The sequence below is a fragment of the Drosophila elegans genome, unplaced genomic scaffold (assembly GCF_018152505.1).
Source record: "Drosophila elegans isolate 14027-0461.03 unplaced genomic scaffold, ASM1815250v1 contig_476, whole genome shotgun sequence".
In the NCBI taxonomy this organism is placed as follows: domain Eukaryota; kingdom Metazoa; phylum Arthropoda; class Insecta; order Diptera; family Drosophilidae; genus Drosophila; species Drosophila elegans.
The window spans coordinates 23,698,739-23,721,452 of record NW_024545863.1 but is presented as its reverse complement, the minus strand read 5'-3'; the positions used below and the strand labels follow the sequence as shown (position 1 = coordinate 23,721,452).

Sequence of the window (22,714 nt, the reverse complement as noted above, 5' to 3'; positions counted from 1 at the left end):
CGCGATGCGCAAGGGGACCGCCGCCCTCAAGCGTCAGCAGGTGGCGCAGCTGCGCCAGCATCATCAGCAGCTACTGGCTGCCGCTCCGGAGCTGGCGTTGGCCTCCTCCTCGCGCCTGGCTGCGGCCCTGATCTCGTCGGCGGTGGCCTTGAGCGCCTCATCCGCGAGCCTTGTAAATAATCATCACCACGGCCATATGCAACAACAACAGCAGCAGCAGCAACAGCTGGCGCTGCCTCAGCCGCCACAGGCGCGCCATCATCACCATCAGGCAACATCTCACAGGCATCACCATCACCACCACCACCACTCACATCACCACTCGCACCACCATCATCATCAGTGTCGCTCGAAACGCAAACTGCAGAAATTGTATTATACGCTTTGCCGTTAGATCTGTAACTTAACTATATCTATGTATACTTGTATGAGAGAAAGTTTCTTAGAACCACCAGCATCAGCAGCATCTAGATTAAGTCAGTTCGCACACCTACCAACTTCCTTTTATCTTACCAGTCCAGTGTTTTTTGTATATGTATTTATTTATTCCAATTCTTTTTTTTTGTACTCTTAAACATCTCATTTTTTTAATTGGCCCTAAACTGAAAGAAAAATCTCATCAGTGCAATAATATACATAAATCTAAAGATATATATCTATATATATATATATATATGCATATATATATGCTGATTTTAAAATCATTTCTTATTTTATACAAACACTCCAAGCTATTTATTGTAATTGAAAAAGATTTGTGATTTGCGCACATGATATAAACTTTGTAGAGCATCCACTATATTTGTAGCGTGTCTCAAGCAATTTTCGTTTTAAGTACCCCAAGGAATTTATATATCATCAGCACAGACGCGTTAACCTAACCAGCCCAGAACACACACACACACACCCCACAAAGCCCTCTGATTAAGTATTACTTAGCGTACGTAAGCTTTACTTTAAGTTGCATATGGCAAGAAAACCACAACAAAATGTACTTTACTTAGGTCGATCCTCAGTTTCGATCGCGAACTGGGGGCAAAGTATCAAATTTGTGAGGCGAGTCGAGAATCAGCAGTCTTCTCGTCCAGGCATAGTATACGTATACGTAGTTTTTTCTGATTGTGCTGGGCAAGTCAAAGAAGTACTCAATGCGAATAAAGTGAATTTGCCAAGTCAGATCCGAGAATAATTGTAATGGCGCGCGTTCCTTAAACTAAATATATCGATATGGATATCATTACCGCTTCCGCTTATCCAACAAACAAGACAAACCGTAAACCGAGAGAATCCAATTAATCTTAAAGTGCATAGAAGGGAATAATTACACAAAATTTCGTACCTTTGTAGAATTTGCAGTTCAAAATTGCTTTAGAGTTTGTCGGTGTACATTTTACGAATTAAAATTGCACATACCTTTTTAGGCAAGAACCCTATTAACTAAAATTACAGACGGTCATACCATATGAATGTGTATGTAGATGTAAATTGAACATTATAAATGAAAACGCTGCGAATTTGAAACCAAATAAGTTCAGAGAAAGTCAAGCAAAGAAATCTAATAGAGTTCCCAATGTAAATTCTACTGATTTATGTGAGTCTGGTAATAAAATGAATAAGCATATATGGATAAAATAACAATCACTCAAGGGATATCTTCCGGTTTTCACATTTATTTTATGTCCTTATATTTATTTACAACAAATTCTTAAAATGTGAAAACTGGGACCGTCCATGAAATCGTATTTCATTGATTCTTTTTGTTTCATTTATTGAATCTACTTAATTTAAAATAAATTACAATTCTATTGTACTCGTACAAAAAATATCGCTTGTGATGCGCCAGACAGCTTCATCCTTGAGATTTGTGTCCTGGGTGCACAGGTGGAGGAGGTGGATCCGGAAGAGGATTGGGTCGGGGGAATCCCAGCCGACAACTACGCACAGTCGTTGGGGCACTTGGCTCCCGTGGTCCACTCGTCGCTGCCGTCGCAGCAGTCGCAGACGTGGTCATTGATCCGGCTGCTGGACACGTAGACGTCCAGGCCACGACCCGTGATGTGACGCTTCTGGTAGCGGCAGTAGAAGCGCCCCTTGGCACAGGCATTCGTGCTGGGCTCATCGCTACCATCGTCCTCGCAGTCGCAGTAGTTGTCATTCAGGTGGTCGAAGGCGATATCCTTGGAGCCATCCAGACACCGGAACTTTCCCTCGAAGTTGGGCTTGTAGGCATCGTAGTCGAAGAGCCTGGTGCCCCTTTAAAGGATTAGGAACAGAACGGAGTATGAAGTGAATGCAAGCTGGGAAAACAGCACTACCCTACCTAACAATCTTGATGGGATCATCGTGGCCAGCAACTGCTGATGTGGCTCCGCCTGCAGGAGCAATTGCATCCACTCCTCCGCCATCAAAGTCATCCACATCGCGCTGCTTGCTGCCCAGCGACTGCATCATCTGCTGGTGTTTCAGCTTGATCTGCTGCAGATTCCACGGAGCCGGCACTCCGGGCAGCTGGTTCAGCGAGAAGGCCTAATATTATTGTTTACTTAATGAACACATTGCACTGCCAAGCCAAATCCTTTGGGGGGCTCACCTGATACGCGATGAAGGATATCCCGACCAGGAAGATGAGCAGCAGGAACATCTTTGACTTCTGCTTGTAGAAGGGCTTGAAGTATATGTTCTCCCGCTTCACCCACGTCTTGCGCATATTGTCCTTGTCTGTTGGCGCTGGTAATGTTCTGTATATAAAAAAATGATTTGTTTACGAAGTCGCATTGTTTTTGTCCATGCTGGCGTTAGTCAACACTGGGTCGGTGGGGCGCAGGGTTGTCATCGCAATCAGGGAAATTTTTTTGTAAAAATGACTGCGTGATGTGAATTATCTATAAGAAACTTTGGATATCAGGTACTGCGTGTATTAAGAGAAAATGTATTATATGCAAAAGAGACTAATACTCAAATGAGGATACAACGACTACATCGATTTCTGAAAGTTTTTAGTTTAAATCAAAAAAAAAAAAAATTAAAATAGTTCTTTAACTTTTAAGATAATTAAATTTTTGTTTAACCCTTTTCAAATAAGGCTTAACTGTAAACCTTATTTTGCTTATATAAAAAAAATATTTTAAAACTCAAAAATAACTTTAAAAAAAACGTATTTGAAAACAAGATCATGGCCAATATCTCTGAAAATCACATTGTGTAATCAGTTGGGCACCATGGAATTTGTCATTTATTTGATTGTGTTTATATATCAAATGGTTTCTTTAATTAAAAAGTCATTGCAAAAGAACTATTTATTATCGTTTCTTTAACTGCTCAACCAGTTTCTTAAACAGCTTTGAAAACTTTCATTCATTTGCAACACAACACCCTTTTATTTCTTCGTTGAAAAAATAGTTTGATTCGAGGAATAGATCTAAGATATCGGCTCTGTTGATCCACAGATCTTGTGTCTTGCGAGCATATATAATTTCAATCCAGGTAGATTTATTTTGTTTTGACGAGGGCATGTAAATGCATTGGACATTTGAGCATAGAGCCCAGATAGTCTGAGTTAGGTTTATGATGTGCGAAGGGAAAATAAATAAATTCAGATGGAAAAAGGAATGGTTTTGGCAGTCTCGGAGGGATTATGCGGCCTTTAAGAAGGCCTCATGCTTGTACACCTCAATCACGTTCTCAATGATCTCCCACTGGTTCTCGCGGGTGAAGTCCTTGACCAGGGGCTTGTACCACATGGCAGATTCGTCGGACTCATCGGTGAGGGGCACCTGAATGCCGTATGTCTGGAGGGCGAGCGACAGACACCCAATGGCAACATGGGTGGGCTTGTACTTGAGGATATTGGCGCTGTGGTGGAAGTCCTGTAAGTAGGAGGCAGCTGCCTTGGCAATAGGCACCGAATTCCACACATCGGCGCCCACCCAGTCTTGCAGAGTCTTCATGTAGTGTAGTAAGTACTATAAATGATAAGATAGTAGATAAGATATTGTTCGGTTTCTGCCAGTTAGGGACATACCTTGTGGGCCAGATCTATGTTGAGATCGAATCCCAGGGTGCGTGTGATGAGGAGCTCGGCCTGCACAATGGCATCCCTCATCGACCAGTACTCATCGTTCAGATCCAATGGAGCATTTCCCCGGTTCAGTGTGCAATATGCCACGTTGATCACATCGCGTATCTTGACGCTCTCGTCGTCCTTGATTTTGCCAGCCAAATACAAAGATGATGCTGCAATTAGCTGGGAATTGAAGGGATACGCAATGATATTCTTTCCGATTTTGATAGGTTGCTATACCCACGAACTCATCGTAGTCACTGGCCTTGACCTCCCGGAAAAACCGATGGTATACTATGGCCGCACAGGCAGCTGTCAAAGGTTTCATTTTTAACTTGGCAGCGCACTCGAAGATGTACATCGGCACCACGCCGGGTTTGTTCAGCTTGCTGGACAGGATTGGGTTAAGATTATGCAGATGTACATAGGTGATTTAGAGAAATAGTATTACCGATAGTCGATGGGCTTCATGGTCTGCGCCTTGTTCGACTCCACGTGCTGCTGCAACGACATTACATCCAAAACGTTTTTCATACTGCCAGGCTATTCTGAACTGAACGGTAGGATGGAGGTGATTTATTTAAAAACCCAGCGAGTTCGTTGGCACTCGATGAGCAAAGTTGGGAAATGAAATGAAACCACCGAAAAATCGAGAGGCGACAAACCGGTTTGATTCAACTGCAGCGTTGTAATGACAGATATGCAACGAGATTGGGAAAACTAACGGGGATGGCCGTACGTCAGCTGTTCGATTGGGATCCAATTAAAATGGTGGCCAGCTTTGTTTGTTTTAAAGTGCCAGACCCACTCCCCAATTGTCTTTTCAAAATAGAGCCCTTCGAATAATAGGCGAATCAGCTGTTGACCTAGACAGTGTTGATAAGCAGCTGCTCACGACTAGCTTTATAAACAATCAATCTAACCTTTTTAATTGTTGCCAACTTGCACTGGTCTAGAAAAGATAATTAAATAATTTTAAATATTTATACCTGAGCGTGTCAAATATAGCATTCTACACATTAAAGAAATCGTTGCTCAACACTGGGTTTGTTGAGTGGAAGCTCTCTTACAAAAGTGCACCGGGAGAAATCAGTTATCACTTAAATTGTGATGAGGGTTAACAAGCTAACTGTTTTTTGATTTTTGTTTGTTTGATATTTTAAATTGAGTTACTTTTCAGCATCATTGTTAAGAAAATAGAAAATGCTTCAGATCTTTTGCGATTTTTAAGGCTTATACTATTTGTTGATATGTAGTTCTAAGATATGGATAAGTTTTATATATGGATAAGTTTTATATATATATATAATTCTAAAGCTATAATAAATGTTTTTCTCAGTGTAACGATAGGCTGTGGGCGATAGGCGATAGCCGAACATCGATAAGATACACATCGCCATTGCCGCCAGCTGTTCCGCAGTGCTCCCCCCGCGCCTCCGCCACCCACAGGTAGTATCATTGCGAAAACCAAATGCAACAGCAGTTTCTCAGTCAGCCAAAACTGCAAATGCGTTGAAACCAAGAGAAGATGGATCAATAAAACAGCAATCCGCAACCCCTGACCACTAATTGGATTCCCTCGGGCGCCCAGCGACAGGAAACGGAAATCACCGCCCAGCGAGAACAGCGATTCGCTTGCGAGATACACAATACTCAACAAAGAAGCAAATAGTGAGGATGAAGGCTACAAAAACTCGGGCTGCGCGGCTCACTAGTTTGACGGAGGACGTGGCCGTTGTTCCGGAGGATGCGCCCTTCCGGGCACGCCTCCACTTCCTGTTCGCCCAGATCGAGCGGGAGTTCGAGCAGCTCTACCTGGAGAATCAGAGCCGTGAGTACCTAAGTATATAATTTACCTATCATTTTCATATACTTTTCACAAGACTATTCACTTAGGGGAAAACTATATCAAACCCTTTTTAACTTTATGAATATTCAGATTCATCATTGAAAAACAAAATAAATCATTTTGTCTTAAGGGTCTCTCGGAGAATTAGACCAGTTTTCTTTAGAGACCCTTAGGCTGTCCCTCAACTGGGATGTTACAAATTAATGAATAAACATAATAAGTATTGAAATTTCCAATTACATTTAAAAAAAAAAAAAATATTTAAATTACCTTTGTCAATCTCCATTACAGTGCAGGAGAAACTGGATATGGCTACCGCTACCAAGGAGTCGGTACAGGAGGCGCGCGCCACAGCAGGCGGATCTCTAAGCGCTCAGGCTTCCTCCACCGCTTTGGCCACGCCAGCCACGCAGGCGGACGAAGTGGCAGGCAGCTTTCTGGCCGCCGCTTCCAGCACACACAAGAGCCTGAAGGCCAAACTAAGCAGCGCCACCGGTGGCAGCAAGGCGAAGGCCAGCAACAAGATCAAGGCCCAGACCAGCCGCATCGTGTCCAGCTTCAAGGCACCCACGGTGGTCAGCACGGTGGTGCGCGAATTTGGGGGCCACAAGGACGGCATCTGGCAGGTGGCCGCCAAGGCGGGACAGCCCATTATCGGTACCGCCTCCGCCGATCACACGGCCTGCATTTGGGGCGTCGAGAGCGCCAGATGCTTGCTGCAGTACCAAGGACATGCCGGCTCCGTGAACTCCATCAAGTTCCACCAGCAACGGGATCTCGTGCTCACCGGCAGCGGCGATGGCACCGCTCACATCTGGCAGGCGGCCGTCAATTGGGAAGTGCCCAAGTGAGTAGCTGGGCGTAGGGAGTTAAGAAGGGGAGTTCAAAATGTAATTTAATTTAAAATTCTATGTTCATCTATTTTTCAGGAAGGGTCATTCTTCAGAGGAGGAGCTGGACGATAGCGATGAGCAGGTTGAGGACCGCGATCGCGTAGACACCTTGCGCACTCCGCTCTGCGAGTTCACTGGCCCAGGGGGACACCTCTCGGTGGTGGTGGCCGCCGACTGGCTCTCTTCGATGGACCAGATCATCACGGGCAGCTGGGACCGGACCGCTATCCTGTGGGACGTGGAGACGGGACAGCCACTGCAGCCGCTGACGGGACACGATCACGAGCTGACCCACGTGTCGGCGCATCCCACCCAGCGTCTGGTGGTCACAGCCTCCAGGGACACCACGTTTCGTTTGTGGGACTTTAGAGAGGCCATTCCGGCGGTCTCGGTCTTTCAGGGACACTCGGAAACGGTTACGTCCAGTGTGTTTGCCAGGGATGATAAGGTAGTGTCCGGGTCGGATGATCGCACAATCAAGGTGTGGGAGCTGCGCAACATGCGATCCGCATTGGCCACCATTCGCACGGACTCCTCGGTCAATCGACTGGCGGTCTCCAGTGGAGGTATCATCGCCATTCCGCACGACAACAGACAGATCCGGCTGTTTGATTTGAATGGACAAAGAGTGGCCCGATTGCCACGCACCAGTCGACAGGGCCACCGTCGGATGGTGTCTTCGGTGGCCTGGGCTGAGGAACCCCTGCTGGACTGCGACCTCTTCTCCTGCGGCTTCGATCGCCGCGTTTTTGGCTGGTCCATCGTCCTGCCCAAGGACAATTGAAGGCGGCTGAAGCGGAGTGCTGCTCCGAAGGAATGAGGCGGTGCAGCCCTGCGGAATCCAAACATCTCTCGAACAAAGCATCCTATTGTGATGCTCAAAACTTACGTGTACACCGTTTACCTTAGATCAAGTATTATGCAGACATTGTTCAAGATGTTATAATATCTATGTGTAGTCCTCTGAGTGTAATAATCGTTGCTTTTTGCCAAATAGTCGTGGCATATTGTGCTGCACGTATACTACATATTATCATTGTTATAGCATATATGCATCGGGGTTGCAATGAAGCCATCGGAGTGCAGAGCTTCCGAGGTCCAGTTCCGATTTTATCTGTGTTTTACTACCATAATAACATATAGATGTCTAAGGCATTACCGTTTTAGCAAACATGAATAAACATAATCAAGCACCCAATTCATCGCTGGGTATATCTTAAAAACTGAATTTTACTAGACTTTGGATTTTTTGGGATTAACTGATTTACCCTCTATGTTGATCTTAATTTAATGTGTAAAACCGAATACCTTTCTATAATTTGTAAATATATCTTGAAGTTCAGACAAAAAGCTTTCATTAATCTTTTAATTACAACTATTTCCGAGTGAGTATTAAAATCAGTAGAATAAAATTCAACAAATTAAAAGTATGGGAATCATCTTGTACTTCTGAGTATATATTTGATCAACTCCCCTTATTTACATGTGGCATAACTTATCAGTAATTAAGGCAATATAGTTGTAACGGTTAAAAGATATATATAGTCCAACGCCCGATTCGTGGCTATAGCTTTGGAATAAAATCGCTGCCGCTCACAGGTGAGCGAACTTAAGCACCAGCAACCCGACGAGAATGCCCAGCTCCAGCAGGATAATGAGGATTAGGATAATCTTGTTGTAGAGCACTTCCCTGCCCAATTTCCGAATGATGACCCTCGACTTGGACAGATCCTGATCGGCGTCCTCCAAGCGGCGAGTGGTGCGCAGTAGCGACTCCCTCTGCTCGCCCAGTTCACCCAGAACCTGTTGATCGGGAATTGAATATTTATCACACCCCTTAATGTGTATTTTCGGATATTAACCTCAGTGCCCATATTCTCAGTTTCGATGGCGATCTGGTTGGACCGTTGGATACTGTCCGCCGTCCGCTGCAGTACGTCATAGGTGCTGGCCGAGAGTTGGGCCTGTCTGCGCTCCTGGTCGCTGCCACTGGGCAGCTGGCTATAGCCGGCGTGGGACATGATTTCGTTAAGTTTTTTAATAAATTAAATGCGATTCAGTGGGTTTTTCAAAACAAAACAAAGGCAGGATGTGACCGTAGTGACACAAGCTGCGAAAATACCTAAACGCCCCAAACAAAGGTGCTAACGCCATTAAAGCTGCATTGAATGGCAATGCCACCTGTTGGCTGCCCATACGTTTTACAGCACTGGTTTGAATTTAAATATTTACAAGCAGATACAAACTTTAATATTAATTACCCTTGCGTTGTTTAGTTTAGTATGAATGCTTCTTAGGATTAAATAATTAATTACGTCCCTACTCTTGTTTTTCCATATTAATTGTGTTTCATAAATACTGCAATGATATAATATTGTTCTCTGTTTTAAGAACATATTATGTTTTTTATAAAACCTTATATAAAGCCACAGAAGATAGTTCCCAAAACACATCTAATATGTGTTTTTTTTATTATCAATTAATTTTTCCCTGTAATTATGGTGTTTGATTGATAGTAATTGCTGGTGATTGATAAATTATTCGATTTAACATTTTCTAACAAACAATAAGCAATTGACAATTTCTTTTGTCAGACCGGAGACAGTCAAGAGTTTCGCTACCCAGAAATAGAAAAGTTAAAATTGTATCAGTCCCATTATAGCAATAGATCGATGGGCTCACTTTGTGCTCCCCCTTCTTCAGTTGCTAGGGCCCACAAGAGGGGCGATTTATAGTGCCTGACAAAACCAAAACAAACAACTGTCAATATCAGCTCGACTTATCTAGACCAGGGAATTACTTGGTTGAAGCGTTATTAATTTAAATTGATAGTGAAGAAGGCAGTGGCTACGCAATGCGGACATTTGTACATATGTATGTAGCACTCGAGGATTTCGACTTTAGTACGGGTATTTGTCGATTTCTGATTTCTGATAACGACCCCCGATCATACATAGTTGGCATGCCCACTTGGGGAGAGTGAGTGTGCTCGATAGTGAGTGTGAGTTCTCGATAGAGAGTGGGATCCTACAGAGGGTGTGAGTTATAGAGAGTGAGAGATATAGAGAGCTGATTTGCGAGGTTCCCAAGTAGCGGCAGCGAGTGCCAAATTTAAACGCAGGCGATCGTTGGCGGTGAGCAGACGTGTGCTCCGCTCGATTCAGGTTCAGATTCAGATTCAAATAAAGATACTGCGGATACTCTCGCTCGGCAACAAACAAGTTCTAATTTTATCGCTCGCACTCGCGGGGAATCGAATCTGGTGTCTTAGCCATCAAAAGTGTTTTCGGAGCTGCGAAGGTAAGCGAAAAACTCGAAAAACCAAGCGGGTTCAAGGTGATCTTGGATAGATCTAGGGTTTATCCACAGAAACTATACTAATGATCAAAAGCACGTGCTCTATCAGCAGGGAGTATTCGTAATTCAACTCAAATTGCCTGCATTTTGGCACGTGATGCCAGCTAGTTACAGCTACTAGTTAGCAAAGTGGGGTGGGGGGGGGGGTGGCTCACCTGTCATGGGACCCATTGTGTAAACACCTGCCAGAAGTCACAGCTAAAGTCAGAGCGCCAGATACCTGGCTACCGAAGTGCTATCTCTTTCCGAAACCCGCGAGTATCTCTCAGATACGCACCAAGTCTAGCAGTGTGAGTGTTAGTCAAGCCCATATAATACTCTCCACATAGTGTATGTGAGTCGCGCTCTCTTACAGAGTCGTGAGTTTTCGAGTTTTATGCAATCATATGTGGGGGCTATCATGTGATCTTTGCGATTCTACAGCTTTGCCTGGAAAAATCTTCCGCTGAAACGGAAACCCAAAAAGCTGAGCTCAAGTAGTTGCAAATACCAAACAATAAATTCCATTCGATTATGATTTATGGATCGCGCAATAAATTTCCCATAGAACTTCAATCGATCAATCAATTTTTTGCTGATTAGCCATAGCCACATCAGACCTAGTTTATGAATGGAAAATCTGATCGGTCCCAGAAATCTAGCAGCTCCACATCTCAAGTATAGTATTTGCTGCACAAGTGGTCGTCTGAAGAATAAGCTATATAAAGCCCCGACACTTGAGTCCCTGATCTCCAATTACATAACTCTACCGTCTTATGGGCATTGGGTGTGGAGCATTGCACTGCAATCGGAATATTAATGAGCCTTGCCGTATGTTCGTTTTCTATTCTTCTGAAGCTTTTATGACACTCGGTTTTGTAGTTTTTCCGACTTTTAGTTAACTAACTTTCAGATAAAAACTTTTTCAAGTCGTAAAAAAATAGTAAAAATATATTTTAAGTAGCTTTCGAAGGAAAAATTTAAAATAAAACTTTAGGAAAATTTACACTGGGATACACATTCATAAGCCTACAAAAAAAATGCTTTGTGTTAGTTAATTTATTAGCCAGTTTCCGTTTTGATTCCCGGCCATAAGTTCAATGATAAGTTAGTGCCATATGGGTATAATTGTTTTTTTTTTTTTTTTTTTTTTTGTGACGCAATGGAGGCGCCACCAGAAAAAGTTTTAGTACTGGTTGAAGAAAACGAATGAAATAGACAATTGGCGTTAATAAAATATGTCTGGCCTGTTTTTTTCTCGATCGCCTCCATTTGTGGTTACCATCGAATTTGTTCGTATATTTGTGCGAGCGAGTTCTTAATTACCCGCAGTGAAAAAAATTGAATTGTCATAAAAACTGAGCGCAAAAGCACAATAAAAAGTAGAAGTTATTTTTGTATTCGAATTAACAACAAATAAAAAGAGTCAAAGTGGAAAGCGATAAAGAGAGAAACAAACAAAACAGAGAAAAAATTTAACGAAACTTCGAAGCGTAGCGATATTAGCTTACGCATACATGGGCGTGCGCTCGTTCCCAAGAAAAGGGGGGTTGTCAATGTCAACCGCTCGCTCTCTCTCTCTTTCTCTGCCTCCCCTCTTCAACCTCTCCCTTCGACGTTTTATTAAATGTGATTAAGGCTCACCCACAACTCGCGTGAGTAAGCCAGGAGTAACTACCACACCAACAACCACGATTGCATCCGAACCACAGTGAAGCTCCAAATTACTTTGATCTCGTCAACAGCAAGGCCACTAATAAAAATATTTAATGAGAATGTACGATTTAAAGCATTTAAACGCAAATAAAGAAAAATGTATTTGACAAGATGATCAGGATGATGAGTTTAAATCTAATTTTTGACTGATAAGAATAAGAGCGTTCAAGTCGAGCTTTTCAATATGATCATTCTTAATTTTTTAATGACATTACTTTACAAAACGTAAAAAAAATAAAATTCTCAAAATAAAATTCTTAAATGCCATATTACAGTTTAAAAATCAATTTTAGCTCTTGATTTAAATGAGAAATCGGGTATTTAACTATGTGCATGCTCACTATATGTTTTTTGCTGTTGCTATTATATTATATTGAAATTAAATTAAATGGTTTAAGTGGACTTATTGGTTTAAAAATGTTATTTATGAAAATTATAAAAAACGGGCTAAGATATTCCAGTTAACTAAGTTAACCTGTGTATCGCGGTAGCCTACACCCACACACATGCACGCAATGCTAGAGTCCACTCACGAAATTGACCAGGCAAACAGAGAGCAGAGAAGAGAAGTGGGACGACACAAGAAAGGAGAAGAGCGGAGAGCAAACGGCAATGGCAACGCCGCTTAGCGCTTAGTTGTTGTTTTGAAGTTGAACTGGTTTACAGTTAGCAGTTAGCCAGTTGGTTCAGCTGCGCTGGCTCAGTGTTTTTTTCGTGTTCGAGCTGTGCGTGTGAACTGTGATACGGTGATATTGTGATATTGGGCAATTGCAATTGGAATCTTGACTCCAATTTTTGTTAACTTTATTAAAACGAAAGTACGCTCGTCGAATCGGTAAACAGCATTTGAGCAGGCAAGTTGCGTTGAATTACCTGTTTTTCGAATACAACCGGGTTTCGGGGGTGTTCTTGGCAGTTGTATTACGAGTTTCGAGTGAATTGATGGCAAACGAATAAATATTTACCAATTAGGTGCTTTGCTTAGGCTTTTTATTCTTTGAGAACTCAATTAATCCACAATTCGATAATGCGTTTATAGGAACTATTGAAAATAGTGCTTGGAATAAGTATAATATACTCTTATAAGGTCTGATATCCTATTGTTAAGCTGCCATTGTAGTGGTAAGCTTCTGAGGTATACCCATTTTTTCGTGATTAACCCCTCAAAGCCAACCGACAGTTGATTAAAATTTAATCAAAAAAACAATGAATTTTATATGTAAACGACCTTCTGGAGGCCAGCTTAATATCTCTAGTTAGTAAAAAGTATGCAAATTTTTTTTTCTATAAGAAATTAACCTTGGATGTCTCATAAATAAGCAATCATTAAGTAAAAAAAATTGTGCTAATTAACCGAGCTAACGATGCACTAAATGGCATTGTAAATTTAACAAGTAGCCGCGTTTTATTAGAACCCGGTATATAAAGATTTTTCCTTTGCCTCTGCATCGGCACACGCCAATAGTAATTTATTATTGCAATTAAAATTTAGAAAAACAATTGGCCGGCAAACATTCTAAAATGAGCTTTAACGAGCCGAGAATGAGCCACATTCATAATTATTAATAAAAGCAATTAAGACGGAGAATTTCATGACTCTGCTATTTTTAGCAAACTGGCGACAACCAGCCAACGATTCTTAGTTATGTACATACATATATAAAGCCCAAGAATAACAACAAAGTGTCGCTGATAAAAGTGTAAGCGCAAAATGCTGAAACTGCTCAAAAGATATCTCGACAAAGGGGCAGCAACAGGCGATTGGGAACATCAAGTGGATCGAGTTGTACAGTCACAGTCCCATTCCACTGAGAATTTGATATCCATAAGCCTACTGTTCCAATCCGACATTAGCATTTTGCAGTAGCTGGTCATGTGATTGATAAACCTAAAAGCGAATCTGGTATTAATGACGATTCCACACTAACTGGCTCCTGGCCGATTGCTTTGGCCATTATTTTGTTATTTTAATGCTGTTTTACAAAAGAGTCGAATGCCAGTACACTGAGAGCGAAAGCATTCTACTAAAATTATGAATTATTGATAAGAGCATATATCTAAGTTCTTTTTGCAAAATGACTTACAAAATGAGTCAACACTTATTTAATCTGTAAGTTCTTGGTGGAGTCACGTCCGGAAATTCCCAAAAATATGTGCACATAAATAATTAAAAAAAAAAATAATTAAAATAACACTATAGTGAGTAAGTGGACAATTTTCTTAGCCTACACTTAAAGAATAAATAAATAAATTTAAGTAATAAAAATTTAACTCAATCGTTTAAGAAATTTTTGGGGCAGTGTTCCTATTTGTTTTTCACGATGACGAGAACATATTCCTAATGTTTTTAATACATGCTACTTATGTATTAATATATATAACACATCATACGTTTTATATCTACCGCAAAAAGCAAAAGCTAATTCTCTCCTGTCGGCTAATGGGAATGGGGACTTGGATGGAATTCGGGGACCGGGGACCCATTAAAGTTCGATAATGTGCGAGGCTGACGTCGCCGTGTCGTTGACTGTTTGGCCCGATGATGTCACAACAAACCTTGGTGTCGTCTGTGTGTACACTGCGAAATGGCGAAATGCTCTCGAGTGCAGACACCACAATGCGAACTACGGACTAATGCCCTTCCCCAGGACCTGCCCCACCCCACCAAATGTCATTCAACGGCTCACCAATCCACCCATAGACGCGTCAGCGCGGAGGCGTCCCAATTAAATCAAAAACACTAATTACTTGCATTATCAGAGTTTCCCCGATTTTGGGAAAAGACAACAACTCTATTTGCACAGGGCCGAGCTGTTCTTGATAATGTTACAATTATCAGTAAATGTGCTAAACTTATATCGGTACTTTTGTGGAGACCCGCATATGTTTTGTGGGTTTTGGAAGGTTCAACTGACTTAAGAAATAAATATAGCAAGAGAATGCATTTAAGACCGACATAAAGATAAGAACTGTTTGCTGGGCTGTAAACAATATTGCAGCTGGTCTAGAGATAGCTCAAGCAAAATGGTTACGATTACGAGAAAAAATGTACTTAAGTCTTGGAAGTATGTACCTACACACCTACCCTTTTAGATTACCTTAGAAAATGACATTTTGGTAACAAGGAATGTCTTTGTGTTACAAAACGATATAACAAACTATGCTGTTTAGTCTGACTAGAGACTTATAAACAATGAATTCGACAGGAGAACACACAAGTTACCCTAACGACTTTTTGTTTCGATTATAAACCATAAAATTCATAGAATTGCAACTTTTTTTATGACGAAAAAAAAATTGTTTTCAACAGGTTTAATTAAATCTATCTAAATTTTTTTACATGGTTCACTTGTTTCCTTATTCTTTTTTGTATTTTATATAATCATACATTAAAGGCCTTGAAAAAATTACAATTGAATTTAACGATCCTTTTGAAGTTACGTGATTTTGCAAATTAAATTCGAGTGTGTAGAACGTGACAAGGTGTTGTAATTGAGAAACCAATACTTATTTGGTATCTTAATATATTGACTCTCTTGTTTGGTTCTCTTGTTGTGCTGAAAGCCAAAACACATGTTGAGTTTTGGCCAAATCCGAACAACATATGGAGCTGAAAATAAAGTGATTGCCTTTCCACACCAGAGAAAAACAAACGAAAGACAAATAAATAAAATAATTTGCAAGCCAGCGAAATTTGTACATAAATATGTCGGGTTGGGTGGAATAGGGGGCGAAGTAGCACTGAAATTAACTTGATGCAAAATTGTAAATCAGACACGAAATTTGAATAACTAATTAATGTTAAATAAATCGATTCTACACAAGATTTAAGAAAAATGTCAAAACCATAGCTAAAAAGCGTGTATTAATACGGGATTTAATTTTTTAATATTTTAAACCATTTTATACCTATATCAGGTTTTTATAACTAAGGTATTAAATCGGTAAATGCTCTTTTAAGAAAACTGTAATGAATTTATTTCAAAAAACCCAATTGCTGGCACTTATTTTCCCCGATGTATCCCATTGTTTATCGTATACGATACTGTGGGCCCAGACAAAACACTCACTGAGGGCGAAAACTAATCGCGGTCGGTGCTGCTTTTCCGTATTTTAATTGCACGTCTGCGGAATGCCGAAACTAACCCCCCATCCCAACCCCTCTGTTCGCCCACAGGAACGTAAGCACTCGCCAAGATGGGGGACATGTTCCGTAGTGAGGAGATGGCACTATGCCAGATGTTCATTCAGCCGGAGGCCGCGTACACCTCCGTATCTGAGCTGGGCGAAACCGGCTGCGTGCAGTTCCGCGACGTAAGTACGGATTGTCTTTAAAAAATACCCCGACTAATCAGGTGATATATCTTTTCGCAGTTGAACGTGAACGTGAACGCCTTCCAGCGGAAGTTCGTCACCGAGGTGCGGCGTTGCGATGAGCTGGAGCGGAAGATCCGCTACATCGAGACGGAGATCAAGAAGGACGGCATCGTCCTGCCCGATATCCAGGATGATATTCCGCGTGCCCCCAATCCACGCGAGATCATCGATCTGGAGGCTCACCTGGAGAAGACCGAGTCGGAGATGATCGAGCTGGCCCAGAACGAGGTGAACATGAAGTCCAACTATCTGGAGCTCACCGAACTGCGCAAGGTGTTGGAGAACACGCAGGGCTTTTTCTCCGACCAGGAGGTGCTCAACCTGGACTCCTCCAACCGAGCTGGAGGAGATGAGGCCACCGCTCAGCATCGCGGCAGGCTTGGCTTCGTGGCCGGCGTGATCAACCGCGAGCGTGTGTTCGCCTTCGAGCGCATGCTGTGGCGCATCTCCAGGGGCAATGTCTTCCTCAAGCGCTCCGATCTGGATCAGCCACTGAATGACCCGGCCACCGGTCATCCCATCTACAAGACCGTCTTCGTGGCCTTCTTCCAGGGTGAGCAGCTGAAGAACCGCATCAAGAAGGTGTGCACGGGCTTCCACGCCTCCCTGTATCCCTGTCCCAGTTCGCACAACGAGCGCGAGGAGATGGTGCGCAACGTGCGCACTCGCTTGGAGGATCTTAAGCTGGTCCTCAGCCAGACAGAGGATCACCGCAGCCGCGTCTTGGCCACGGTGTCCAAGAATCTGCCCTCGTGGTCGATTATGGTCAAGAAGATGAAGGCCATCTACCACACGCTGAATCTGTTCAACATGGATGTGACCAAGAAGTGTCTGATTGGCGAGTGCTGGGTGCCCACCAAGGACTTGCCCGTCGTCCAGAAGGCTCTGTCCGATGGATCTGCTGCCGTGGGCAGCACCATCCCATCGTTCCTGAACGTGATCGATACCAACGAGCAGCCGCCGACCTTCAACAGGACCAACAAGTTCACCCGTGGCTTCCAGAATCTGATCGATGCCTATGGAGTGGCCTCGTACAGGGAGTGCAACCCCGCCCTGTACACTTGCATCACTTTCCCCTTCCTGTTCGCCGTGATGTTCGGTGATTTGGGCCACGGTCTGATCCTGGTGCTGTTCGGAGCTTGGATGGTGCTGTGGGAGCGCAAGTTGGCACGCATCCGCAGCGGTGGTGAGATCTGGAACATCTTTTTCGGCGGTCGCTACATCATCCTGCTGATGGGTCTGTTTGCCATGTACACGGGCTTGATCTACAACGACGTGTTCTCCAAGTCAATGAACATTTTTGGATCGCGTTGGTTCATCAACTACGACAACTCCACGGTTTTGAGCAATCCGTCCCTGCAGTTGCCGCCCAACAGCTCCGCCGTGGGTGTCTATCCCTTCGGATTGGATCCCGTGTGGCAGCTAGCCTCGAACAAGATCATCTTCCTCAACAGCTTCAAGATGAAGCTCTCGATCATCTTCGGTGTGCTGCACATGGTCTTCGGCGTGTGCATGTCGGTCGTTAACTTCACCCACTTCAAGCGCTATGCCTCCATTTTCCTGGAGTTCGTGCCCCAGATCCTCTTCCTGCTGCTGCTCTTCGGCTACATGGTGTTCATGATGTGAGTTTACCTATCAAGTACTCATCTATTCTATTCAAAATGTAATCATTTTAAATGGTTTTAAGGTTCTTCAAGTGGTTCAACTATAACGCCAGGACGAACTTCCAGCCCGAGACTCCCGGTTGCGCTCCCTCCGTGCTGATCATGTTCATCAACATGATGCTGTTCAAGAACTCACCGCCGCCCAAGGGATGCAACGAGTTCATGTTCGAGTCCCAGCCGCAGCTGCAGAAAACCTTTGTGCTCATTGGCCTCTGCTGCATTCCCTGGATGCTGTTGGGCAAACCCCTGTACATCAAGTTCACCCGCAAAAACAACGATCATGTAGGTTTACTATGAGACTTACTTAGGTTGAGCTTGTATTTATCACATTTTATTTATACTTTTCCCGGTAGGCCAAACACAATGGTCAGCTGACCGGCAACATTGAGCTGGCCGAGGGTGAAACCCCTCTGCCCACGGGCTTCTCTGGAAACGAGGAGAACGCTGGAGGTGCCCATGGCCATGAGGAAGAGCCCATGAGCGAAATCTACATCCACCAGGCCATTCACACCATTGAATACGTGCTCAGTACCATTTCGCACACCGCCTCCTATCTGCGTCTCTGGGCTTTGTCCCTGGCTCACGCCCGTAAATATGCCTCTTAAAAGACTTTTTGATTACATTACTAATTACATTCGCATTCCAGAGCTCTCCGAGGTGCTGTGGCAAATGGTGTTGTCTCTGGGCCTGAAAATGTCCGGCGTGGGCGGCGCTATTGGGCTGTTCATCATCTTTGGAGCCTGGTGCCTCTTCACCCTGGCCATCCTGGTTCTCATGGAGGGTCTGTCCGCTTTCCTGCACACACTGCGTCTGCACTGGGTGGAGTTCATGAGCAAGTTCTACGAGGGTATGGGCTACGCCTTCCAGCCCTTCAGCTTCAAGGCCATCCTCGATGGCGAGGAGGAGGAGTAGACCCATCCGAATGTGCTCAAACTAGGGAAATGTGTATTCAATTATCAGCAAGATTTGTTTACTTCCAGCCCAAACTATTTTGATTGTTTGTTAAATGTTTTGTTTTGTTTAATTTTTCGGATATTGTCAGTATTGTGGTGCTCTTCCCACATTTTTTGTATCCTTCGTTTTGTATTCCATCTGTTTTAAAAGTATTCCTCATTTGAGTTGTGCCTAGTATTCTCAGAAACTGTTTCAAAAGCAATAATTTGATATTCATTGTTATAATAATACCTACTTATACAAATATTAATTGTAATAAATATACAGCAAAGAAGAGAACTGCAAATATGTTTGAAATGTTTAATTGGGAAACAGCTAATTTTAAGCACAAGAACAGGTTTTGTAGAGGTTTCGTAAACAAATCATTTAAAATATTTGTTGTTTTTCATGAACTTACATTTGAACAGTCTGGTCAAATAATAAATAGATAATTGTTATAACTGTTATACAAAACTTAGTTTTTGTAGCATACTTTCGGGTGTTATACGAAATGTTTACAGTCGAAATTCCTTAACTTGAACTGAAAATCGAGTAATGGAATTTATATTACTTCCATATATTTTCTATACTGCCAATAAAACTAGTTTTACTATAGTTTGACTGTATGAACTTAAATATATTTATTATAGTTCCTATTATTTACGTATGTGTCATGTATTTAGTGAACTGGAAATCAATTTATAATTATCTGACAATTGGTTTTTAATTCCAACTGGCTGAGTATTACGCCCAGGGCAAACTATTATCTGATAAGAGAAAGACTGTGATTTAGGAAAGGGGAATTGCAATACAGGCAACGGACATTCCGTCATTTTGATGGATGGCTCAATTGGGCACCGAGTTCCCCAAATATTTATCCAAGGCAGGCGACTCGCCTCCGCTGATAAGCCGCTGTGGGTCAGCAATCACCACGGAACCTTCCTCGTCCAAGTCAAGTGACCGGACCGATCAGTTCGTCAGCTGCGCTCCGAATGTGCGGAACCACTCTGGAATATTTAAGCACAAAAAAGAAGCAACAGGATCAGTGAACATGTCCAAGTCGTGGAGCTGCGGCTCCAATCAGGAGAGCAACAGCATTTTCCGCAGCGAGGTGATGTCCTTGGTGCAGATGTATCTTCAGCCAGAGGCAGCCTACGATACGATTGCAGCCTTGGGCGAAGTTGGGTGCGTCCAGTTTCGTGACGTAAGTGATCTCCTGGCTCTGGATAAATACATTTATCTGGATAGAGAATTTTATAAAGATCTAAGTCGGAGTCCTTCCACCCTTATCCCTTTAACAGCTGAACGTCAAGGTGAACGCCCAGCAGCGCAAATTCGTTGGTGAGGTGAGACGATGCGATGAACTGGAGCGCCGGATCCGCTACGTGACTGCCGAGCTCAACAAGGAAGGCCATAAGGTGCTCGACCTGATGGATGACTTCCCGCCGGCGCCGCAGCCGCGTGAGATCATCGATCTGGAGGTACACCTGGAGAAGACGGAGACGGAGATCATGGAGCTGGCTGCCAACAATGTGAACCTGCAGACCAGCTTCTTGGAGCTCAGCGAGATGATCCAAGTGCTGGAGCGTACCGATCAGTTCTTCTCGGACCAGGAGTCGCACAACTTCGATCTGAACAAGAAGGGCACCCATCGCGATCCCGAGCAGTCCAATGGCCATCTGGGATTTGTGGCAGGAGTGATCAGCAGGGAGCGGGAGTACGCCTTCGAGCGGATGTTGTGGCGCATCTCACGTGGCAATGTGTTCGTTCGCCGGTGCGATGTGGATGTTGCTTTGACGGATCCCAAGACAGGCAATGTGCTGCACAAGAGCGTGTTCGTGGTCTTCTTCCAGGGCGATCAGCTGCAGGGCAGGATTCGCAAGGTGTGCAATGGCTTCCATGCCCACATGTACCCGTGCCCCAGTTCGCATGCCGAGCGGCAGGAGATGGTGAGGAATGTGAAGACCCGGCTGGACGACCTCCAAGCCATCATCGACCAGACGAGAGACCACAGGACCTGCGTGCTGCAGGCTGCCCTGAAGCAGATCCCCACCTGGAGTGCCATGGTGAAGAAGATGAAGGGCATCTACCACACGCTGAACCTGTTCAACGTGGACCTGGGCAGTAAGTGCCTGATTGGCGAGGGCTGGGTCCCCAAAAGGGAGCTGGAGCTGGTGGAGGTGGCTCTGGCCGCCGGATCAGCCAGTGTGGGCAGCACCGTGCCCTCGTTCATCAATGTGCTGGACACCAAAAAGGAGCCGCCGACGTACTTCCGGACGAATAAGTTCACGCGTGGCTTCCAGAATCTGATTGATGCCTATGGAATTGCTGGGTACCGTGAGGTGAATCCGGGTCTGTACACCTGCATCACCTTCCCCTTCCTGTTCGCCGTGATGTTCGGAGATATGGGCCACGGCACTATCCTCTTCCTGCTGGGTCTCTGGATGGTGGTCGACGAGAAGCGGTTGGCTAAGAAGCGAGGTGGCGAAATCTGGAACATCTTCTTCGCCGGACGATATATTATAATGCTGATGGGTCTGTTTGCCATGTACACGGGCTTCCACTACAACGATATATTCTCCAAATCGATCAACGTGTTCGGCACACGTTGGGTCAATGTGTACAACAGAACCACTGTGCTGACCAATCCCACCCTGACGCTCAACCCCTCGGTGGCCACGCGCGGTGTCTACCCCATGGGCATAGATCCCGTCTGGCAATCGGCCTCGAACAAGATCATCTTCCTGAACACCTACAAGATGAAGCTCTCTATCATCTTTGGAGTCCTGCACATGGTCTTCGGCGTGTGCATGTCGGTGGAGAATTTCGTGTTCTTCAAGAAGTACGCATACATCATCCTGCAGTTCGTGCCGCAGGTCCTCTTTCTGCTGCTCATGTTCGGCTACATGTGCTTCATGATGTTCTACAAGTGGATCAAGTACAGTCCAACCACCGACGTGACGGCCGACAGTCCCGGTTGTGCACCATCAGTGCTGATCATGTTCATCGACATGGTGCTTTTCAAGTCGGAGACGGTCTTGCCGGGCTGTGAAGCTAATATGTTCCCGATCCAGAGGAATCTCGAGATGATTTTCCTAGTGGTGGCCCTTCTTTGCATTCCCTGGATCCTGCTCGGAAAGCCCTTGTATATTAAATTCCAACGCCGCAACAGGGTGAGATTAGATAAGATAAAAGTTGGGCTGTTTCGTATAAATTTAAAACTGTTACCTTTTAGCCTGCTGGCCCATTGGTGGAGGTAGATGAGATCGTGGAGAAGATAGAGGTTACCACCGGAAAGGAAATCGTCATCACGGAGGTAGCTGAGGCCCACGAATCAGGCGGACACAGCGAAGAGGATGACGAGCCCATGAGCGAGATCTGGATCCACCAGGCTATCCACACAATCGAGTATATCCTCAGTACCATCTCGCACACGGCCTCCTATCTGCGTCTCTGGGCCTTGTCCTTGGCTCACGCCCGTAAGAATCTCCTGGTTGCACAATTCAAGTTCGGCTTACAAGTGATTTTATTTCAGAGCTCTCTGAAGTTCTTTGGACCATGGTGTTGGCGATGGGACTGCAAATGAACGGTTATGTGGGCGCCATTGGGCTGTTTTTCATCTTTGCCGTTTGGGAGTTCTTCACCATTGCTATCATGGTCATGATGGAGGGTCTATCCGCCTTCTTGCACACTTTGCGTCTGCATTGGGTGGAGTTCATGAGCAAGTTCTACACTGGAAACGGCTATCCGTTCACGCCCTTTTGTTTCAGGGACATCTTGGTCGTCATCGAAGACGATTAGAAGCATATGGGGAGACCTCAGAGGGTACCTCATTTAAACAAGATTAATAAAAGAAGCATCACAAAATAATTTACTGTTCTTTATT

General features: G+C 44.0%; 7 protein-coding genes across 9 annotated transcripts; 4 read left to right on the top strand and 3 right to left on the bottom strand.

Annotated features, from left to right (window-relative positions):
* Nucleotides 1–4: 4 nt before the first annotated feature.
* LOC121467626 (lateral signaling target protein 2 homolog) lies at nucleotides 5–1,619 on the top strand. The gene has a single exon (XM_041709684.1). The coding sequence runs from the start codon at nucleotides 5–7 to the stop codon at nucleotides 392–394; it is 390 nt and encodes a 129-aa protein (XP_041565618.1). The 3' UTR covers nucleotides 395–1,619.
* Nucleotides 1,620–1,650: 31 nt separating this feature from the next.
* On the bottom strand, nucleotides 1,651–2,808 carry LOC108136755 (glucosidase 2 subunit beta). 2 transcript variants are annotated; one of them, XM_017258106.2, is made up of 3 exons: nucleotides 2,591–2,808; nucleotides 2,321–2,508; nucleotides 1,651–2,253 (listed from the first exon to the last, which is right to left on the bottom strand). In XM_017258106.2, exons 1-3 carry the CDS (start codon nucleotides 2,705–2,707, stop codon nucleotides 1,935–1,937), a joined length of 624 nt encoding a protein of 207 aa, XP_017113595.1. In that variant the 5' UTR covers nucleotides 2,708–2,808; the 3' UTR covers nucleotides 1,651–1,934. The 2 variants fall into 2 exon arrangements, with proteins under 2 accessions (XP_017113595.1, XP_017113594.1); XM_017258105.2 differs by having other exon boundaries at nucleotides 2,321–2,526; nucleotides 2,591–2,807.
* Nucleotides 2,809–3,278: 470 nt separating this feature from the next.
* On the bottom strand, nucleotides 3,279–4,884 carry LOC108136754 (cyclin-Q). The gene is made up of 4 exons (XM_017258104.2): nucleotides 4,512–4,884; nucleotides 4,305–4,449; nucleotides 4,022–4,243; nucleotides 3,279–3,962 (listed from the first exon to the last, which is right to left on the bottom strand). The coding sequence occupies exons 1-4, from the start codon at nucleotides 4,592–4,594 to the stop codon at nucleotides 3,633–3,635; spliced, it is 780 nt and encodes a 259-aa protein (XP_017113593.1). The 5' UTR covers nucleotides 4,595–4,884; the 3' UTR covers nucleotides 3,279–3,632.
* Nucleotides 4,885–5,471: 587 nt separating this feature from the next.
* LOC108136752 (WD repeat-containing protein 37) lies at nucleotides 5,472–8,025 on the top strand. Its single transcript, XM_017258101.2, has 3 exons — nucleotides 5,472–5,891; nucleotides 6,201–6,756; nucleotides 6,839–8,025. The coding sequence occupies exons 1-3, from the start codon at nucleotides 5,738–5,740 to the stop codon at nucleotides 7,584–7,586; spliced, it is 1,458 nt and encodes a 485-aa protein (XP_017113590.1). The 5' UTR covers nucleotides 5,472–5,737; the 3' UTR covers nucleotides 7,587–8,025.
* A 213-nt stretch (nucleotides 8,026–8,238) lies between these two features.
* Nucleotides 8,239–8,901, bottom strand: LOC108136756 (vesicle transport through interaction with t-SNAREs homolog 1B). Its single transcript, XM_017258107.2, has 2 exons — nucleotides 8,665–8,901; nucleotides 8,239–8,605 (listed from the first exon to the last, which is right to left on the bottom strand). The coding sequence occupies exons 1-2, from the start codon at nucleotides 8,821–8,823 to the stop codon at nucleotides 8,396–8,398; spliced, it is 369 nt and encodes a 122-aa protein (XP_017113596.1). The 5' UTR covers nucleotides 8,824–8,901; the 3' UTR covers nucleotides 8,239–8,395.
* Nucleotides 8,902–9,906: 1,005 nt separating this feature from the next.
* On the top strand, nucleotides 9,907–19,135 carry LOC108136749 (V-type proton ATPase 116 kDa subunit a1). 2 transcript variants are annotated; one of them, XM_017258095.2, is made up of 6 exons: nucleotides 9,907–10,102; nucleotides 16,032–16,168; nucleotides 16,229–17,853; nucleotides 17,919–18,177; nucleotides 18,249–18,483; nucleotides 18,542–19,135. In XM_017258095.2, exons 2-6 carry the CDS (start codon nucleotides 16,052–16,054, stop codon nucleotides 18,805–18,807), a joined length of 2,502 nt encoding a protein of 833 aa, XP_017113584.1. In that variant the 5' UTR covers nucleotides 9,907–10,102; nucleotides 16,032–16,051; the 3' UTR covers nucleotides 18,808–19,135. The 2 variants fall into 2 exon arrangements, with proteins under 2 accessions (XP_017113584.1, XP_017113585.1); XM_017258096.2 differs by lacking the exon at nucleotides 9,907–10,102 and adding an exon at nucleotides 12,573–12,708.
* Nucleotides 19,136–19,791: 656 nt separating this feature from the next.
* On the top strand, nucleotides 19,792–22,698 carry LOC108136955 (V-type proton ATPase 116 kDa subunit a1). The gene is made up of 4 exons (XM_017258440.2): nucleotides 19,792–20,032; nucleotides 20,130–22,001; nucleotides 22,064–22,307; nucleotides 22,364–22,698. Exons 1-4 carry the CDS (start codon nucleotides 19,880–19,882, stop codon nucleotides 22,627–22,629), a joined length of 2,535 nt encoding a protein of 844 aa, XP_017113929.1. The 5' UTR covers nucleotides 19,792–19,879; the 3' UTR covers nucleotides 22,630–22,698.
* The last annotated feature ends 16 nt before the right edge of the window (nucleotides 22,699–22,714 follow it).

Excerpts from the sequence above, each read along its gene's own strand:
- LOC108136755 (XM_017258105.2), bottom strand. The coding sequence starts at position 2,707 with ATGCGCAAGACGTGGGTGAAGCGGGAGAACATATACTTCAAGCCCTTC. Across the intron at positions 2,527-2,590 it reads TATCCTTCATCGCGTATCAG|GCCTTCTCGCTGAACCAGCT; the intron begins GTGAGCCCCCCA and ends CAATAATATTAG. Across the intron at positions 2,254-2,320 it reads GATCCCATCAAGATTGTTAG|GGGCACCAGGCTCTTCGACT; the intron begins GTAGGGTAGTGC and ends AATCCTTTAAAG.
- LOC121467626 (XM_041709684.1), top strand. The coding sequence starts at position 5 with ATGCGCAAGGGGACCGCCGCCCTCAAGCGTCAGCAGGTGGCGCAGCTG.
- LOC108136749 (XM_017258095.2), top strand. The coding sequence starts at position 16,052 with ATGGGGGACATGTTCCGTAGTGAGGAGATGGCACTATGCCAGATGTTC. Across the intron at positions 16,169-16,228 it reads GCTGCGTGCAGTTCCGCGAC|TTGAACGTGAACGTGAACGC; the intron begins GTAAGTACGGAT and ends ATCTTTTCGCAG. Across the intron at positions 17,854-17,918 it reads GGCTACATGGTGTTCATGAT|GTTCTTCAAGTGGTTCAACT; the intron begins GTGAGTTTACCT and ends AATGGTTTTAAG.
- LOC108136756 (XM_017258107.2), bottom strand. The coding sequence starts at position 8,823 with ATGTCCCACGCCGGCTATAGCCAGCTGCCCAGTGGCAGCGACCAGGAG. Across the intron at positions 8,606-8,664 it reads CTGAGAATATGGGCACTGAG|GTTCTGGGTGAACTGGGCGA; the intron begins GTTAATATCCGA and ends CCCGATCAACAG.
- LOC108136955 (XM_017258440.2), top strand. The coding sequence starts at position 19,880 with ATGTCCAAGTCGTGGAGCTGCGGCTCCAATCAGGAGAGCAACAGCATT. Across the intron at positions 22,002-22,063 it reads AATTCCAACGCCGCAACAGG|CCTGCTGGCCCATTGGTGGA; the intron begins GTGAGATTAGAT and ends GTTACCTTTTAG. Across the intron at positions 22,308-22,363 it reads CTTGTCCTTGGCTCACGCCC|AGCTCTCTGAAGTTCTTTGG; the intron begins GTAAGAATCTCC and ends ATTTTATTTCAG.
- LOC108136754 (XM_017258104.2), bottom strand. The coding sequence starts at position 4,594 with ATGAAAAACGTTTTGGATGTAATGTCGTTGCAGCAGCACGTGGAGTCG. Across the intron at positions 4,244-4,304 it reads CCAGTGACTACGATGAGTTC|CTAATTGCAGCATCATCTTT; the intron begins GTGGGTATAGCA and ends TTCAATTCCCAG. Across the intron at positions 3,963-4,021 it reads ACATAGATCTGGCCCACAAG|TACTTACTACACTACATGAA; the intron begins GTATGTCCCTAA and ends TATCATTTATAG.
- LOC108136752 (XM_017258101.2), top strand. The coding sequence starts at position 5,738 with ATGAAGGCTACAAAAACTCGGGCTGCGCGGCTCACTAGTTTGACGGAG. Across the intron at positions 5,892-6,200 it reads CTACCTGGAGAATCAGAGCC|TGCAGGAGAAACTGGATATG; the intron begins GTGAGTACCTAA and ends TCTCCATTACAG. Across the intron at positions 6,757-6,838 it reads GTCAATTGGGAAGTGCCCAA|GAAGGGTCATTCTTCAGAGG; the intron begins GTGAGTAGCTGG and ends TCTATTTTTCAG.